Source organism: Hypomesus nipponensis, chromosome 8 (assembly GCF_054491055.1).
Source record: "Hypomesus nipponensis isolate SF chromosome 8, ASM5449105v1, whole genome shotgun sequence".
NCBI classification, from domain to species: Eukaryota; Metazoa; Chordata; class Actinopteri; order Osmeriformes; family Osmeridae; genus Hypomesus; species Hypomesus nipponensis.
The window spans coordinates 11,726,543-11,745,792 of NC_140368.1; the positions used below are offsets into that span (position 1 = coordinate 11,726,543).

At 48.0% G+C, this 19,250-nt stretch overlaps 1 protein-coding gene across 1 annotated transcript in view; it reads left to right on the forward strand.

Annotated features, from left to right (window-relative positions):
* ntng1a (netrin g1a) overlaps positions 1-16,988 on the forward strand; it is a 68,887-nt gene extending 51,899 nt beyond the window's left edge. The window contains exons 4-6 of the mRNA XM_084703838.1: positions 1,261-1,287; positions 8,018-8,185; positions 15,144-16,988. Of these exons, the coding sequence (XP_084559964.1) occupies positions 1,261-1,287; positions 8,018-8,185; positions 15,144-15,391 (443 nt within the window). The 3' untranslated portion in view covers positions 15,392-16,988. The remainder of the gene's footprint in view (positions 1-1,260; positions 1,288-8,017; positions 8,186-15,143) is intronic.
* Positions 16,989-19,250: the final 2,262 nt, after the last annotated feature.

The following is a 19,250-nucleotide window of genomic DNA, read 5'->3' on the forward strand; positions in this document are numbered from 1 at the left end:
TTGTCATGTCCTTCCTGCTCTCGTGTGATCTCTCCGTCCTGGCCCCTTCCCCCAGGCCCCGCCCCCAGGCCCCGCCCCCAGGCCCACACCTCTCCTCCGGTTGCTCGTTGTTCAGCCCTCCTGTCAGCCACACCCACATCCGTCCCATAGGTCATACATCTGGCTCCCTAACTATGTCTGTCAACCAGGGATCAGAGAAAGAGAGATTACATGATGTGGGCTGGATCGATGGCTTGTGGCCGATGGCTTGCGTGCACACGCTTGCACACCCGTTAACACACAGCCCCACGTGGAAACACACACAATCGGAAACACACACATAATGACGCCCCCCTCCCCACACACACACACACACACACAGGAGTAAATCCACTGGGATGCCCCCAGCACTGTCTACCAAACAACCAAGAGCCCTCATTTGATGAAAGAGACAGAGAGAAACAGAGCACAGATGTCTCTGTCTCTCCTCTTTGTTTGGGTGTTTGTGTGTGTAGGGGAGGGGGAGGGGGGGGGGGGGGGTTGGGGGGGAGTCAGTGAGAGAGATCCAGTTTATTTATCCCCTTTTTTTCCATATATATTTGTTTTCCCTCCATTTGTAGTACCCCGCATGCCTGCTCTTCCTGTCGCTGGCGGTGTGTTGGTGCGCCCGATGCCTCATCAGGGGAGGTGCCGGGGAGCCCCGTGCAAAGGGACAAATGAGCCCCGGCGCTAGCTAGCTAGCGAGGCGCCGACAAATACAGCGTTAATCCAAGGAGGGCGGCTCCTGCCCCTCACGTGGACAGAGCGCTGGCGCTCACGGGCCGGACGCTCTCCCATCGAGCGTCTCGCAACTTCGAGAACAGCGGTTTTCCCTCCAAGATGGATTTCACATCTTCGGTTTTTAGGACGCTGACCGGGGGGGGGGGGGGGGGTCCGGTTGTGAGGCTTGGCTTCTAAGAGCCGTTCGAACGGTCCGTGTCCTGGCGAGTGAAAGATCTGGTCGCCATGGGGACGGTCGGGAGTGTATTATCTCCTCAGTGGCGGTTTGGCACATCTGATTGGAGAAAGAATCGACTGGCAGACTGGAGTCAGGATAAGACATGTCTATGCTCCGCTGTAGAGCCTGCAGTTGTACTGTGTGTGTGTGTGTGTGTGTGTGTGTGTGCATGTGCAAACTGTGTTGGGAGACTGTGTGTTCAAAGTGGAAGATTGTTGTCTCATCCTTATTATATACTAATGCCAGTTCCTCTCTCTCTGTCCTCCTCTCTCCTTCTCTTCTAGGTATTCCCAATAACATTGGTCCAGTTAGTAAGTAAATGAATTCAAAGCAGAAAAAAAAACAATGCTTGATGCTTTGCTTCGCTCTTCAACCCTCTACAGTCCACTTGGTGAGCGATGTTCATTTCTGATCCGCCGGTTCTGCATTATTCATGAGCGAGGGATCGATCCTAATTGGCTGAGCAGCGTTCATTATGCCAGGGCGAGTTTAATTTTCTATTTCGGCCCGTGGAAATAAGCAATAGCCCTCAGCCATACTGTCTCAACACGCTTCTATTAATTCACCTTCACCAAGACCCAAGACTCAATAACAGTTGGGTCGTCGTGCACACAAAACACCATCCCCCCCCCGCCCCCGCCCCCCCACCCCCCGATGCATTATAAATAAATGCCATCTCCAGTTTATTAAAAGTGAGAGGACCTCTATGGGGGTCTAATGTCAGGTGGGTGGTATTAATATAAGGCACCAGGCGGAGGGTGTGTGTGTTATCCACTCCAGACAGAGCCTGTCTCCTGCTGGCCCACCGCACCCAGTCAGGAGCCTCCTCTCCGCTCCCCCAGAACACCCTGCCACGCCCGCCGAGCAGCGAGCACGCCCAACGGCCTTCACCGCCCTCCTGCCTTCTCGCCCCCCACCCCACCCGGTCTGTCGGCCTGGCCGCGCCTCCGCGCTGGGTCCTGTCTCTCCTCGGAGGAGCCACGGTCGCGGGGGGACGTGTGATGATAGTCTGAGCCGGCTTCCTCCTGCCTGGCCCTCTCCTCCCCCTCGGCCAGGGGGGGTCGTGGGTGGGTCGAGAGACCTCAAAGAGGAGGGAGAGAGGCTGGGACTGAGGCTGATGACACAGTAGGTCCCGGGCGATGCAGTACATACTTACATCTTTGGTATGGCGGAGGTGTTGTTGATATGGCAAGGTGCTAGTCAGGTGACAGTTGGTATCAGAAATGAGCATGAAGCCAAGTGGACACCCCCCTTCCCCCTCCCCCCCACCCCCATCTGGGAGAGATGACCGTGTGTCCGGGTCTCCTCCCACGCATGGCCTGCGTCCTCTACAGCACGCGTGCATGCCCTCCATCACGGCATATACATACACACCCCTTCACCCATCGACCCAACCCCCGAATCGCCCAGACAGAACACCCTTCCCGCCCCGGAGTCCCAGTGTCCATCCGTGTGTGGGAGCGCGTGCGTGCGTGTGCAGAGACGACACGCCGATGGTCGGTTCTCCGTGTCACATTCCGACACGCCTGTAGGAGGGTCAGCGCCCACAAAAAGCTGTTGCACAACACAAACATGGGTGGACAGCTGTCTCACAGCACCACAACATGAAATACGAGCTGCACAAGGGAGGGAGGCCTTTTTTTCTATTTTTTGTTGTTGTTGTTGTTTCAGGAAACCCAATAGTCATGAAAATCTGAAATGGTGTGTACAGTGTGCCCTCTAAAACCAAACTAGAAGCAATCAGAGAAGAGCCAAACGTCCTTGAGGAACCCTAAATAGGCTCTCTGTGTGAAGCGCTAAAGTCTGCAGTTGTCATACTGTTGTTTGACGGTAATTGAATTCTTTATTGACTTTCTCTCAATTCTATTCCAAGTTTATTTAGCCACGCTGAGCTGCCTAACGCAGCCGTTAAAGTACAATTAATATTTTAAAATGCGATTTCGTCTCTGCAAGATTGCATTTTGTTATGGGAATGGCATTGATTAAAATCTGTCAGTTCTTATTCAGCTTGGCTCACCTGAATTTTGCTCCAAAGACTCATTGATAAGACACAGATGGGGTGGATATTTGGGCTAATAAATCTCTTATTAAGAATTATTAATAGCTAATTTTTCTAATCACACCCCTCCTATTATGTCAAGGTGAGGGAAAAACTGAACATGACAGCTCTTTAATTTCATGATTGAAAGAAGTATTTACATTGTCAATTTGAATTTAGTTTACAGATTTCAATGTGAGAATGGAAAGCTGCTTTCTAAACACAGCATTGCTTCGGTCATTGGAACGTGTTTACGCCATTGTAGAAAACATGCAGCCGCACGACATCCAATGAGCGCTAAGCAAGAGCGCCACCTCAAACGGAGTATTCTTCACTAGAAATGAGCACCGACGTTCACAAACCTGCCTCAACATCACCTGACACAAAACCAACCCTGAGCCCAGTCACATGACTGTCACATGACCCTCCTGAACACAGAAACACACAGTGATGCTGTGGGCGGGTTGGGGGAGGTGGTGTGGTGGGGGAGTCCCCAGTCGGTTATCTTTATTCTGCCTTACATTAAGGTGACTCCATCTCCAATCTCCAAACACCCATCGTATTTCCCCAACAAGGAAATACCAACTTGTATGTAATTATGAGGTTACAATACCGCACCACAATCAGTCATTCCAACTCCTGACAGAACTCATTACTTATTCATTGTTATTTCTCCTCCAGAAATACACTATAATTAGATATTGATTGAATAGTCAATTTGATGAATTAAACAAAACGTATCCCCACCACTTTGTTCCCTATACATTGTTAAAACGTGCCTGCATTAGTTATGAGCCTGCAACGTATCAGCGAGATTCTCCAGTAAAGTCCTGGTTGCTGTTATTTCACCTTTTTGGTTATCTTTAAGTTCCTTCATCATCGCCATCCGTACATAAAACACAGTGGAACTGCACAATTACATACAACGCCAGAGGAACTCACCAGGGCGCACGAGTCTGCCCGTTCCTGTGTGACGTCACGGTCATCATGTTGTTTTGTAGTCCCGGTTGAGTCCCGAGGGACATCTATGTGTAGTTGTCTTTGTCCACAGCCACTGATCAACCCCCTGTAGAAACCCTGTTAGTGCATTTACTGTCCACAAACACCTAATAACTCCTGGTTTCTCTCGATTGCATGCAGTACGGCCGAATGTCTCATCTCTAGGGGTTGCTAACCGAAATCAAGGTAGGCTATACCGACGTAAGACGTATCAAGTCTCTCTTCCTATAGATCGACCTCAGACTGTGTATGCGGTTTCGGTCACCAGGTGACTTGACAACAATAAAACCGAATTCTGGATTTTTCAAACCCTCAAATGTATCTGTGTTGGAAATGATACTCTGTATGATTGAAATGTCTTTTTTGTTTGGTTTATTTCTAAACGGACAAAAAGCGATTTCCCCCCCCCCCTTCCGCTCCTTCACAATCTCGTTAGTGACAGAAGGCTTTGGCACCTTGATATGAGAATTTGAAATCCCAGCGTAGGCTAAACTCGGCAACCGTCCTGTGACGACTTTCAAATCGCAGGCACGCACGCACACACACACACACACACACACAAATGTTGAATCCCTCGACAGCAGCGAATCATTCACTTCCACACTCCTTCCCGCTCCTTTGACTATCGCTCCTCGGTCCAACTAGCCAGAATTATCGCACCCCGCGCAACGTTCCATGACTATCGCTCCCTGCTCTAACTAGCCTGGATGTTCCCCGCCATCTTCCATCCCTGGCCTGGTTAAAGGGACGGTTTCATGGCAGCTTCACGTCGATTGATTTCAGGGGATCTCAAGTTAATCTGGTGCGCTGACTCGCTGGTGTGCCTACTCCTTGCGATTGCTGCGGCCTGTTTCCGTTAGTGTCTCCAACTCGGGGGATTTAGTGCAGGAGTTGTAGGTGTGAGTGCCAGCATCAGGCGGCGAGCTGCAAACGTGATCTTCCCAGACATTGTAGGACTGCGGGGGAGTGCAGGAAGAAGGAATGTTGTTTGTCTGTTTCAGAGGGTCTGTTCGGTAAACAAGCAATGGTTTGATGCAGTCTAGAACACCAAAGAGAACAGATAATAAAAACAGAGATCTCTGCTCACCGTTAAGAACTTCCAGCGTCAACTAGTTGCGGGCCTACCATTTATTGTGGTTGAGTCACCTTCAAGTTACAGGAAAAGATGTTTGATTTCGTTACAGCTACATGTTTCTACAAGATGTACACCACTGCAATGTGCAGCATGCGATAAGTCCCTGTTTATAGTCAAATTAAGATGTTATGAGCATCACTTGAACAATGGTTCCTTGTTATCTGACACTGCACACTTCAAATACACTGAGTGAACATACTCTCTTGCTGTTTTCACCCCCTTGATTTTACAATCCATTGATCATCCTCATAGAGTGTTTATTTCAACGTTTTGGAAAGAAATCGTGATATGAATGCTTAGGTCTTTTGACATTGATTACGCTTAATCTTATGTTTAACCAAACTATCATGTTTTTTTTTGTTTGTTTTTGTTTTGTCGGTCCGTAGCTCCTCAAGTTGCTTTGTCCACTGTCTCTTCTGTTCAAGTTGCGAACAGCAAGCGAGGTAGGAGCTCTCCGATTCATACAGGGCCCCCCTGTGTCTGACGATGACTAAAGCCATCCCACTGTATGAATCTAGATGGAGCTGTGTCTGTGCTACCGTGGCAACCCCCCCCCCCCTCCAACGACACACACAATCACTGACACACACACACACGCAAACCCTCCACCTCACCCTCCACCCACCAGTACTAATCCCCAACACTACCCCTTCCACTAACCCCCCCCCCCCCCCCCCACCACACACACACACACACACACAAACACCCCACCCTTCACTCCCCCCCCCACCAGTGCTAATCCCCCCAACACAATCCCCCAGCCCGGAGGCATGACCGATGCATAAAAGGACTGTACACTGTCCACACGCCCTGTGTGAAATGTCAGGGCTTTCAAACCCGGCGTCACCATGGGAAACATGGAGAGAGGTTCTCCAAAACACAAACAGTTTCCACAGTCCAATGAGATGCTTTTCTGTAGATCTCAACCCCCTTCCTGGTTGATTCATCGTTTTAACCTCATTTTGTAAACAGCCGATTGTTTGTCTTCCGACTCCAGGGCGTACGCGTAGCTTCGGAAGCACACTGCGGCAAAAACGTAACCTTGCCTCTCGAAAACCTTAGTCCTTCTTAGTCCAGAGCGTCCGAGACGAGTCTCTAGTCCTGCTTTTCGAAAGCACGCGTCTCGCTTACGCCCGACAGTGAGACCTGACCTCAATCCAGCCCTCAATAATCACAATCCCTTCTAGAAAGCCCCTTCAGCTCTCTGAGCTGTCTGTCCGACTGCCTGTCTGGAAAGGCTTAAAGACCCCCATCTGGCCTTGCAGTGACAGCAGTGGTGAAAGCGGTCAGACAGATTGATCTGAACTCTGGGGGGCAGCGGTGAGCCGGCCAGGTGTCACCACGCGACAGCGCTGTCCGTGTGGCGCCGGCGTCGGGGGGACTGCCACGCCGCGTTGAGACCGGTCACGGGGACGTGTATCCCGAGTGCCTCCGTCTGGGCCGGGAGCTAAGCGAAGACACGACAGGACCCGGCGCGGCGGCGCTCCCGGACGCGCTCCCTAGCCCCGCCTGCATCCCATGCTAACACGCCACTTTGGGAGGACAACGTGTCTCTCGGATGTAGTTGGCAGCGAGGAAGGCGAAGGGGTTATTTATGGGGTGTGATATCTGGCTCCTCAGGAGCAGTTGTTACCCAAATACCAGATTTGCTTGGATAGTCATCAAATTTGGATCTGTTGTCGGTGATCGCACACATAGAAGATTGGTGCCAAGGGGTTAGTGGACAACACAAGTGCTGTCAAGGCTCCACATTTCTTTTTGTCCTTTCACCAATGGCTGTTTCCCAAGTCGGTTTACCGACTACAGGTTGTTTAGCTGGGGGGTATTCCAGAAAGCAGGTTATGTGACATACCCGGGTAAGTTAACTCCTCATCTGACAGCAAGCGTTGTAGCAACATTGCCAGTAAGTTGCTGCAACATTGTGTGTCAGCTGGAGAGTTAGCTTACCCGCTTATGTCGCATACCCAGCTCTCTGGAATACCCCCCTGGGCTGTTTACCTTGTTTACTCAGGTAGTGTACCTTGTTTACTTCGGTAGTTTACCTAGGCTGGTTACTAGGTGGGTTCATGTAGGTAGTTTACCTAGGCTGGTTACTAGGTGGGTTCATGTAGGTAGTTTACCTAGGCTGGTTACTAGGTGGGTTCATGTAGGTAGTTTACCTAGGCTGGTTACTAGGTGGGTTCATGTAGGTAGTTTACCTAGGCTGGTTACTAGGTGGGTTCATGTAGGTAGTTTACCTAGGCTGGTTACTAGGTGGGTTTATCTCGTTCACCAAGGCTGACCATGACATCCTGCTCGTCATTTGTGGTGTCCGGTGTTGTGTGCTGCTCATGCGACGCTCAGTGTATCCCTCCGGCCCCTTCCTCATCCTCCGTGTCTCTGTGCTTGAGTTGATCCGCCCCCCCCCCCCCCCCCCCTCCCCCAGCCCTGAGGGGATCTGACGTCTCGTGTCTCCGGCTGTGTCCATACCAGCTTCATCCTCCTCTCATTCATCAGCCTCATCCCTCCATCCAGACCTCGCGCATGTGACGGGGCCTCTCGCCCCTGCGTCTACCTCCGCCGTAGCACACAGCCGCAGCCAACTCCACCCCTCTCAACCCGGGCCTCCTCTGCCTCTCTCCCACCCACCCCCCCTTTCCCTCCCCCTCCTCCCCCTTTCCCTCTCCCCTCCTGTTTCCCTCTCTCTCCTCTCCCTCTCCCCTTTCCTTCCTCCCCCCTCTTTCTCCCTCTTCCCCAACCCTCTTTCCCCTCTAACCCCCCCCCCATCTCTCCCTCCCCTCTCTCTCCTCCCCTTCTCTCTCCCTACCCCCCTCCCCCATTTCCCTCCTCCCACTTCTCTCTCTCCCCCTCTCCCCATCTTCTTTGCAAGACTGCGAATGCTTTGGCCACTCCAACCGCTGCATCTACATCGACTCGATAAACACCGTCATTTGCGTGAGCTGTAAGCACAACACTAGGGGGCAGCACTGCCAGCTGTGCAAGCTGGGCTACTACCGAAATGCCTCTGCAGAGCCGAACGATGTGAATGGGTGCATAGGTCAGTTCCCCCTTCACCGTCACCAGCACCACTTCATTCCGCTTCCTGTCGACCTTTTGACCTCTCAGCCTCACCTCCACCCTCCCCACACCACCACCACCAACCCCTCCCCCCCTTCCCCAAGCGGGGCCATGTCATGTCTTTCTATGTTGTTGTTTCGTACCTTTATTTTTATCTTTTTCTTTTACACTCCCATGATTTCTCTGTTCCATCCTCCTTACTAGCTCGCTTTTATCCATGTCACGTGACACACACACACACATGCACAACACACACAGACTTCTTCCACTTCCACAACACAATTGTGAAAAGAGGCACAGAATCATGTCCGACTTTCTCTAAAAACCTGTTTTTTTTTTTTACTCTTTAATACAACTTAATAAAACTGAATGAATAACCGATTCCATTGTGACACACATATTGGCCTCGAAATAAACGAGCCTCTTTCTAATCAAAAGGTTTGTTACATAAGGGTGTTAAATATATTAACGACACAATGGGGAAATCAACAGACTTCTTGACGAACAAAGTATTACCACAAAAAATCTTACGAGCACATCGTGCCAAAACATAAAAAGAGAAAGGCCGTGTGTCGTATCGTCTGATAACAATCAGCAACGTTGTCAGGCCATCTCTGATGTGTTGGGAGTCTCCCCCAAGTTCATACATGAACTCCCCATAGCCATTCAGACCGCACTTGTTGCTTCTCTCTTTGGCTGTCTGGACTGGAGGGGGTCCCCCTCGGTGAGGGCTTCGGAGAGCTTGCCAAGACGTGCCAGGTGTGTGTGTGTGTGGGGAGGGGGGGGGGGGGGGAGCGCAGTCTCTAGGTGTCAGAGACAAGCCACAACGACAGACGCGGGTGAGACCCTGGTGCATATGTTACCGCAGGAATCGGCACGACCCTGCCCGGGAAAAGCAGCCAAAGGCCGCCACAAACTGTTAAGAGTCGCTGGTGCGTCAACCTGTATGGCGCGTGCCCTCCCTCCCCCCCTCTCGCCCCTCTTCATCCCTCTCCCGTCTCTCCCACCGCCCCACTGCCTCCTCTTCTTCCGCCCTCTCCTCCCTCCCTTCCCCCTCCACCCTCCCTCCTCCTATCACGCCAGCCCTGGCGGAAGCGCCCGCGTGGGCTTCTCACGGTGGCCGTGCCGTCATGGCGCCCTTCGGAGGTGAGGTGTGACGGAGGCCCAGAGACCGGTGACCGAGGGGACCACGCAGGACCGGAGCACTGCCCGATACAGGACAGCTGTCTCTGTCACCATGTTTGGGATTCTCACTGCCCTGTAAACCTACGGCGTAGCCGCCGTCCGTAGACCCAAACGATCGGTTCGCCTCGAAAAGGTCACCTGAAGGTCACCCCAAACACAGTGGGTGTGTTTTCACCGTTGGTTTGTGAAGCCGTTGCGGTATACACCTTGTGTCGCCCCGGAGATTTGGAAAATGTTACAGCAATGCCCATTTCAATGTCCAACTCTGACCTCATCACTTCTCCGACTACCAATCGTAGCCATTCTGTCTCTACAGCAGACAGGCCAGTCATCTTTAGCCATACTGTCTCTACAGCAGACAGACCAGTCATCTTTAGCTTTTGTCTCATTTCACAACATCAACGGCATCTCTTCAACCCTACTGTCTCTGTCTCCGTCTCCTCATGGTTTTCCTTGACCAGAACTGTATAACTTTACTATATTTGTATAGTCAAAAACTGTATAACCTTCTTCATAGTTTGCTTGTTAAGGTGCTTGCATTTTGCTTATTGCTCATTGCACTGTAAAAGCATCTTGTTGTAAATGCTATAAGTAATACTTAAAGTCAAGGTTCCAATTTTCCATAAGATGTTTACAGTTCTCAATGTGTTAGAATCCATTTTTCGGCCACTTTCTTCATATTTCATCACATTATTGTTGAAATGGTAGCATTCTTAGTGCATTTACTGTGTCTGAAGGCTTCGGGCGATAGCAACATTTTCTAGATGGTTCTTCGATGAATATGATGGATGCGCTGATGCCAGACATTCCGATGAGCCATGGCACCACCTTGTCCCCATGTGTGTGTGTGTGTCTTGTTTTTGCAGACTGTAGTTGTAATCCGTATGGCTCAGACAGTGGTCGCTGTAATGACACAGGATTTTGTAACTGTAAGGAGGGAACAACTGGCCCTAAGTGCCATGATTGTCTACCTGGATATTTGTGGGACAATGGCTGCAAATGTAAGTAGAACCACAATTCTCCTTCTGCAGCTTCAAACCCCAGGTCTTTCTCTCTCTCTCTCTCTCTCTCTCTCTCTCTCTCTCTCTCTCTCTCTCTCTCTCTCTCTCTCTCTCTCTCTCTCTCTCTCTCTTTCCTCTGTCTCTCTCGTGCTCACTCGTTCGTCTTCTCCCTCTATTTCCCCGCTTTTCCATCTCTCTCTCTTGTTCTTGGTCTCTCTCAATCTCTCTCTCTCAATCTCTCTCTCTCTCTACTTGGTGCCACAGCTAGACCTTGCAAGCATGAAGCTGCTTTGAATGCTCTGGCCCCCCGAGTCATAATGTTTGAACCCTGACATGGACTAACCCGGCCGCTAACTCAGGTCTGGCCTTCACATCCCGGCACGAGCATCCAACTAAAACACAGTGCTGCTTGTGCTTTGGTATTTATTATTATTCTTGTCGTTTTACTAACGGTTAACAATTGGAGGTTTTTTTTTTCCCAGCTCCTTCTCAGAGGAGAGATGCATCAGCAACTTAGCATGCGGAAACATTTTATTCAGTTATTCCACGGTGTCCTGGTGGCCCGGACCCGACAGCTGAGTAAATATACCCTGCTTGCAGCCTGACAGAGAGCAGGATCTGTTTCAACAGCTCTCATCTCTCCCTGGTCTACACTAACCTCCACATCATGGTGGTCAGCGGCCAGCGTTTAGCGCTTGGCATCGCTCGAAAATCGTTAAAAAGTGCAATTTCAGAGGGGTTTTTCATCTTCCTGTTGGATAGCACATAAAAACACAAGAGTCCACCTCTGTGTGATTGATCCGACTTACTTCTCCAAGAGTCTAATGCGGAAGAGCTGTTGAAGACGTTAACTTGACCCAGAAAGCTTATGTGGATGCTCAATGACGTGTCCTGTTGAAGGGTTCAGTGTAGATGGAGATCGCTGACAGGATTCACACCTGTGTGACAGCCGAGTGCCTCAAAAACCACAGAAGAAGAAGCAGCTTCTCACGGTGGAGGTGAATGTCTCACCGAGATGAGACAGACTTCCGCAACTTTTGTTTTATCGATTTCAAGCTTGTCCCTGAACACTGGATCAACATAAGCTGTTAGCATCGTGTTACCTAATAATAATTTGACTCCATGAAACTGTACAAACCCAGCCGTGCAGAGAAACCGAACATATTTAGTCATAATACAGTACTTTCGTTATACGAGAGCACCCATTGCTCTAATTCTACAACTTTTCTAGAAAAGCTATTCTCAACTTCAGGTTAGTTCCTTGGATCAACACCTATCTGTATGCAGATTGCAAGATGCAATTAAAACTCAAATCTCTTGTCAAACAGACGGCATGCTCACACAAGCAATCATAGTTCATCACTTTTCTCTCCAAATATTATTCCTCAAATCGAAAGTAAACCCAATAAATCTTACTATGTCTGTCCTAGCCTGGCTCTGTTTACCTGAGTGGGGCTGGTGAACGTGCAAGGAGGAATAGAGAGTTCCTGCGGATTGTAATTATCAACCTTAATCCCAGTTGAGATTAGAGCTCTATCTCTTCTAAGAATGCTATCTCGGTCTCCATAAGGCATTTTCCCACTGGGTTCTGACATTAAGGGTAGTGTTATTGATGTTCTGATCAAATGAAATGTAAATAATTTCAATGATCACACGCGCGCACGCTTTAATTTTGTTTTAGAGTATCTCCAATCGAGGACAAATACTAAATAGTGTATCAATAACTCCTTCACAGAACCCTCATCCTATCAATAGCAGCGTCCTTACTGTAGAGGTGAACGAAAACCTTCGGAGAGCCCTTCCCTGCCCCGAGCCATGCTGTTCCTCCTAACCCCCAGTCCGTACCCGGGACTGGGGGGCGCTGAGTGATGAGAGTGGGCTGAGAGACAGGGAAGGTGACTGAGACAAACCCTGCTGTGTGTCCACACACCCACCTGGATGGACCCAGCCAGCCCAGGGACGTGTCCCCAGGGTCGTTCATCTCTCCCGGGCCACAGCCCTGAGGCTCGGCCCCTCCCGGGGGGGGGAGCAGCTGGAGGCTCAGCGCTGACAGAGAGTGAGGGACGAGAGGGGGGGGGGGGGTGGAGGGAGGGAGAGAGAGAGAGAGAGAGAGAGAGAGAGAGAGAGAAAGAGAGAGAAAGAAAGAAAGAAAGAAAGAAAGAAAGAAAGAAAGAAAGAGGAGAAGGGGGACCGAGGGAGAGACAGACAGAGGTGACAGAGGAGGGTGAGGGAGAGATGGAGAGAGAGAGAGAGAGGGAGTAAAGAACGACAGAGAGAAAGGGTGGGGGTGAGGGGGAGGGGAACAGACGGAGGGGCGAGGGAGAGATGGAGGGATCGAAAGAGAGGGACGAGGAAATACAGAGAGGAAAAGAGAACGTGGGAGTGGACAAAGAAGACAAGCTCGGAAAAGTAGCACTTTAAAACCCCGAATAAAACACAGCGTGCTCGATCGTGCTTCTCCTTGATGTACTACCGAAACCAATAGTGTCAGGGACGTTAAGATCGATCTAGTCTCTCCTGGTTTTGGGAACTGTGCTGGCAGAACATCTTAGCAGATGTACTGTCTCTGCAATTACCTTGATTTCCCCATATCCCTGGATGGCTAATGTATGTGTAGGGCATGACAGAGTGTACTATACTATATGTATACTACTCCCTTCCATGCTGGCTCTCCTGGTAACTGTCTGGATAGCAGCTTAATATTTAAAGAACATTTAGACATATTTAGGAATGAAGTATTCCATTCTTGTTCAGTGTTAATATGCACGGTCCATCTCTAGTCTGGGCAGAACCAATAAGGTGAAATAATACTGCTTTGGAAAAGGGCACTGGAAGATGAAAATGGATGGCCAAAATAAAAGATGTCTAATTAATAGAGTCTTGTCCATGTCGTAATTACACCAAGGACCTCAGGGGGAAAACGTGTCGTTTTAATTAATTCGCTTGATTGCTCTCGACTAGATCTTGGAGGACACACATTAGCCTGAAACTTGCAGGTCCGTTTCCTAGACAGCTCTCCCCCCCCCCCCCCCCCCGCACCTTTTCTCAATCTGCACCTGGAGGGAAGGTGTTGAGAAGGTGTCTCTTTGGCCGAACATGTCCACACCTCCTTCCACACATCCCAGACCGAGCCCGATCACCACCCATGAGACAGGGCTCCGTGTTGGGCTGACACTAGCGGTTAGGGCTCCCTTCTAATCGGAGGGGTACGATGATAAACCTCTTGTAGCTTATCTTTTATTGTCAAGGAAAAAGGGAGCCGCGAGGGTTTCTGAGGCACCTGGCTCATTTGTACTCCGGGCCCCAAAATCAAAATCATCCAGGAAAGTTTGGGGTTCTACTGGGCTCCAATCACCCTAATCTCACCCCCACCCCCCTACCCCCGAGCCACCCAATAAAGCCATCCAATTATCCATCCAATTAAGTTACAGTACCACCGAATCAGTGACCATTCGGTGTTAACTGTAACCATTATCTTAATCACCAGCTGCATCATGGGCACTGCACTAGTCTAGGACATGCAGAGTATCGTCTCGGTATCGTTTATCCCTGAAATATGTTGTCTTCTCTGAGTGTCCCGTCTCAGTGCAACCTCGACACGTACATCACTGATTCGTGCCTGTCGGTTTGTTCGTTTGACGCTCCAGGTTGCTCACTTGCCGTTTGCCCAAAAGCTCCTTCCAATGTAGAACAGACTGTCCTTAGTGTCCGACTCTGACCTCAGATGAGGTCACAGTCAAGTTTGTTGTTGGGGCGGAGGGGTTAGGGAAGTCCACGATCTGCGGGAGAAACTTTCGTGCCTAGCCTCGATTTATCACCTCTACCGCAAGAACCAGTTGGCGAGACACCGCAAAATAACGCGTGACAAATGAGACTTCGTCCATTTTGATAATTACATGATAGAGATGATAAAAGAGAGCTTGTTCACATGAGAGTAGGGAAATTAGAAAGAGAGAATGATCAAGTGTGTTATGCAAACCAGATGAATGAATTTCGGAAATGGATTCTCCTGGCTAGGGCTTTGGATAGATCAATTCTCTATTGTTGTGGAACACAACAGCCAGATGGGCGTTGTTTACTTTTTGATTGTTTAGGCCCATCTATAACATTACTGAGAAGTAATGTGTGTGATCAACACAAAAAAATATGCATTTTGGTGTATACTGTAAACCAATACCTAGGCCTACATGTTACACCCGATTTATTCAAATACTTTTACCTGTTGCGGTCACCAATGTGTAAAATGTGGTTATTTAAGGGAATAAGCTACATGTCCTCTTATCGAACCAGCTCAGCGCTACTGAGTCGGGTGCTTTTCTAAATTTGAAATCACGATAAAGGCTTGTCTTCCTCTCTCCTTCCGTCCTCAAAAATTAAGAACTGTAAAAGATTGGCTCTCAAACATGAATTCTCTCTTATTTCAAGTGGGAACAACGTTTATGCCTATATACTGTGTATTAGTAGGCCTGTGTATAGTAAAATAATTGCATGCTTGTTTTTTTTTTTACTCTCTCTCAAATTACTAACATTATTGGCTTGTACTTTACATCTAAGTATGTCTTATATGTAATTCCAATAGAATTGTGTTTTCTGTGAAAGGTTCATTTAAAGTGACCTGTATTGTCAGTTACGATGTGCACAGTAGTCAGTAGTCAACAGGCACTATACTGCACACCATATGGATCATGTTCTCTTGTGCTCTCAGTGTGTATGAACAGCTCACTTCTCTCCTTCTGTTGTCTGTCGCCACAGCCCGTGTGTGCGACAACGAGCTCCTGCGTTGCCAGAACGGCGGCGTGTGCCACAACAACCTCCGCTGCCACTGCACCCCCGACTTCACGGGTCTCCTGTGTGAGAAACGGCGCTGCGAGAACGAGCTCGGGGGCTGCGGCGGCCTGGACTCGGGCCAAGCCGCCCTCTCGCCTCCATCGCTACCCGGGCTTCTGCTGCTCCTGCTGGGCATGGCCCTGAGAGAGGCTCCCTGGGCTGGCATGCTCTGAGATCCACAGGCCCGTAGCTGGAACTGGTGACACCTACACACCCAATAATCAACTACTGTACAAAGACTGAGAGAAAACACCACAAGCTTACTCTACCGTAGGTGCTGTCCACCAGACCCAACAGACACTCGCTGACAAGAAGGGAATGTGCCAGAATTAAAGCAAAACTTTAATTTGGGGTAAAAAATATATAAAAATAAAAGAATATATAGACATGAGATAAATGAATAATGACAAATACCAGATATTTAAAGAGTTTAAACTGAGCATTTGCTTTAACTAAAAAGTATACAAGTCCACAGAGACCAGTTACTTGATGAGCCATGCCAGAGACTTTCCCTCCTGTTGAAAAAAAAGAAAGGAGGATGACTGGAAATGACGGCTCGCTCGCTCACTTCCTCTCTATCGCCACGGCAACGGCAGCTGCGACCAATCAGCGGTGAGCTCAAGCGAAGCCTGCTGCGGCTGCCCCTCCCCCAAGAGGTGCTTCTGAGTTCGACACTGGCTGGAGCGCTTCCGGGCTGAACTGATACAGATGCCTCGTGATCTGTTCTGCTTCGTGGAGCCTTTCAAGCAAGTCAATGAGATGAAGTAAAAGAAGAAAAAAAAAAAAGTAAAAAAAATCGAAGTAAACTATGAAATGTAAGCATTCTTTGCTGTCAGTGCATTGTGGATAAAGGGAAATCTATCTGGACTGCCACATTTGACCTGCGTCAGAAAAAAATCTATCCCAAGATATCTCCTGTTTCCCCTTCACCCCCACCCTCTTTTTTACTCTCTCTCTCTTTCTCTCTGTTGCTTTCTGTCCAACTATTTCTCTTTGTCGTTCCACCCTGTCCATCCTAACCCTCCCACCTCCACCCTCCCACCCCTACTCTCCCACCTCTACCCTGTACCCTCCCACCCCTACCCTCCACCCTCCCACCTCGACCCTCCCACTGACCTGTGCTTTCGTAACGTTAACCAGTAACCGTCGTCGGTTGAAAGATTCTTTGTCCAATGTTCGTGACGCACATGTGTAATAGCCCCCCCTCCCTCCTCCACCTTGAACAAAACTCAACCTACAGTACCTGTATATTTATTATTTTCTCTTAAAGTCACTGTTTTCCCTGAGGTCATGGTCCAAAACACCTGAGTTCACGTAAGCAGGTGGGAGATTATTAGCAAGCCAAGCTACCAGTGTATCCGACTTTGTTTCTTGAGTAGAAAAACATGTCATTATTTTTTTTTGTATCATCAACAAAGCTTGTTTGAAGGAAAACTGTAACTGTACCTTTCCCAGATGACAAATGCAGAATGAAAATGGTTTAATTTAATTATTAATCAATTTAGCTGAACTTTATTTGGTGCAGTTAAGTTTCCTTAGTATTGGCAACGTGCTGGCATCAAAGAATATCAGTTTACATACAGTATTATAACGTGTTATAAGATCCCACCAAAGGACATTATCAATGTTTTCTTGTTGCTTTAACACTTGAAAATTTAAGTGAATAAAAGTTTAAAAATGTAATCGGCCCAGGTGTGTGGATCATTTGCTTCTTGAAGTGACATTGTTTTTGAGTCATGGAGTGGTTTTGATGAAACTGTATGTCTGAATAATAAAACAAATACATAGAAATGTATGCACTTTATATGAAACATGTGTGCTGCTTTTTATTGTTTCATGCTAAGACGTACATATGAAAAACAGGGAGTGTTGCAGTTTATTTCCAATTCACTTTCAGTGAAACCCATTGTCAGAGGAGGTGAATTAAATATGAACTATTGACGTTTCCCTGAGAGCCTATGTTTAAAGTTTACGTAGTGCATCTTGACAAACTGTAGACAGTTAGTCCATAACCTGAAATATTCAAACCCCAGCTTGTGCTGCATGTAGATTCTGGAACTTAAATCTGGCATATCATTTGTTAAGTGTTTGTTTTACAAAATGATTTTCATGTTAGGAATATACTGTACATTTACTCACTTAGAAATACCCATTATTGTGAGGTGCCAGTTGATGTCTTTTATTGTAGTTTTTACTTCCAAGGACAGTTGCTGTTGAATAGCTGAAACTCACTGACACATTAGAAGGTTCTCCAACAAGCGGTGAGATTGATAAAATAACCATTCCCATATAATATCACAAATGATATCTTAATTTGCAGACAAGAACAGACTCTTTTTAATTAGGGGTGTATCGGAGTGGGGCAGCTGAGACAGAGGTAATGTATGAAGAAACAAGATAATGGTCATTGTGCAGACGTCCAGGGTGTTAATGATTAACTCAAGTATCTGTGGGAGCTCGCGTTATGATTGGCTGTCACCAAATCCTCCCCAGATTCCAGTCAGGGGTTGAGCACAGACAAAATCCCATCATGCATCACTCTTACAGGTGGCATATGGTGTGAGAGATTGCTGTTCACACAATCAAACCATCCAGTAGAGACCTGATCTGATTTATCTCTCTTTGGGTACCAGGTTCTGTCTGCAAAAATAAACAGTGGTGGCAGAAAAGAAATGTTTGTTTTCTTTCTTCCAATCTATTCTTATATTTAAGACATTGCAAATAAATAAACATACAGTATAATCTTAGATTTAATTATTCTCTTGACAGTTGACAATGACTTCGGAGAGAGCTTAGTCATCGGGGTAGAAACCTCCCAGAGGATCTTTCTGTCCCAGAAGATTCACACCAGTGGGATGTGTTGATGAACTCAGTCAAAGTCACTGTTCGTCAAGGTCCCCTACAGTGGCACTAATTTTAACCATACGTTCAGCCAAGGTGTCAGCGTGCATGCTGTGTGGAGAATTAAAATAGGCCTTTGTTGTTCAGGGAAAAGGATTCATCCTAGATAGCTCACCTTCAACAGCTGCTCCCTGACCTAAACGCAGAGCTTGTCTCCAACACAAACTCAGTTGGAAAACAATGCTCATAAATAAACAACTTGTGCTTCAGCTAACAAACAGTATGTATATCCCGTTACATTAAAAGTCTATTTCTGGTAGTCATTTAGTCAGCATGCATTTCCTGTGACAACTGGGATTTTTTTTTATAAGGGCAAGGGCAAAAAACAAAACAAATGCTCATTGTGTAACCACACTGTATGTTGCTGGACTCACACACACATACTTCCGGCCAGTCTGGTCTTATTGACCTTGAATCAACACTCAATTTCATAGCATGGGGTCCTTTGGGGGTTGATCAATGCGGACATTGAACCAGACAAAGCAGTTGCGCAACTATCGATCCGTGTTTATTTTGGAGAGGTGGGTTTGGGCTCTCCGAAAGCCCGGTGTTGCTTCATTTTGTTATACTGTCCAGAATATGTTAACAAAGTCCCAAAATATAGGGCTGAACCTAACCTTGCTGTGCGCAAGCATAGGACCTCATGGTTGCACGTTCTGTAGGGCTGGTGAAAATCACAGGACACAATCTGTCGATTTGTTCTAGCGAAAAACTACACGGCGAACCTTAACTTTGGTGTGCGCATTTGCAGTGCCTAAACCCATGGTAAAAATAAATCCGACGGCTAAGATTAAATGTTGATTCCCCACACTTCATTTCACCACTGAAACCGCTGATGGAACTCATAGTGGGGGAGTTGTCAAGGCGAAGTTAAATTGTCAAAACATTCACTGTACATCCTCAGTTCTCTATCCTTTGTTTTGATTTTATCAGGCGGACGGCGACATGATATGCGCGATTGAGTGCATTTACGTTACACAATTGTCCTTCTGGTAAGAAAAGATGAATTCCGTAAAATTACGCTTCTGCAACTTTAGAAAACTTGTTTTGACCCACATTACTCCTTTTAGGAAGCATCAGCACTAATGGGGTAATCTCAACGCTTGGGTGACTAATGAATAGTTTCAAGGC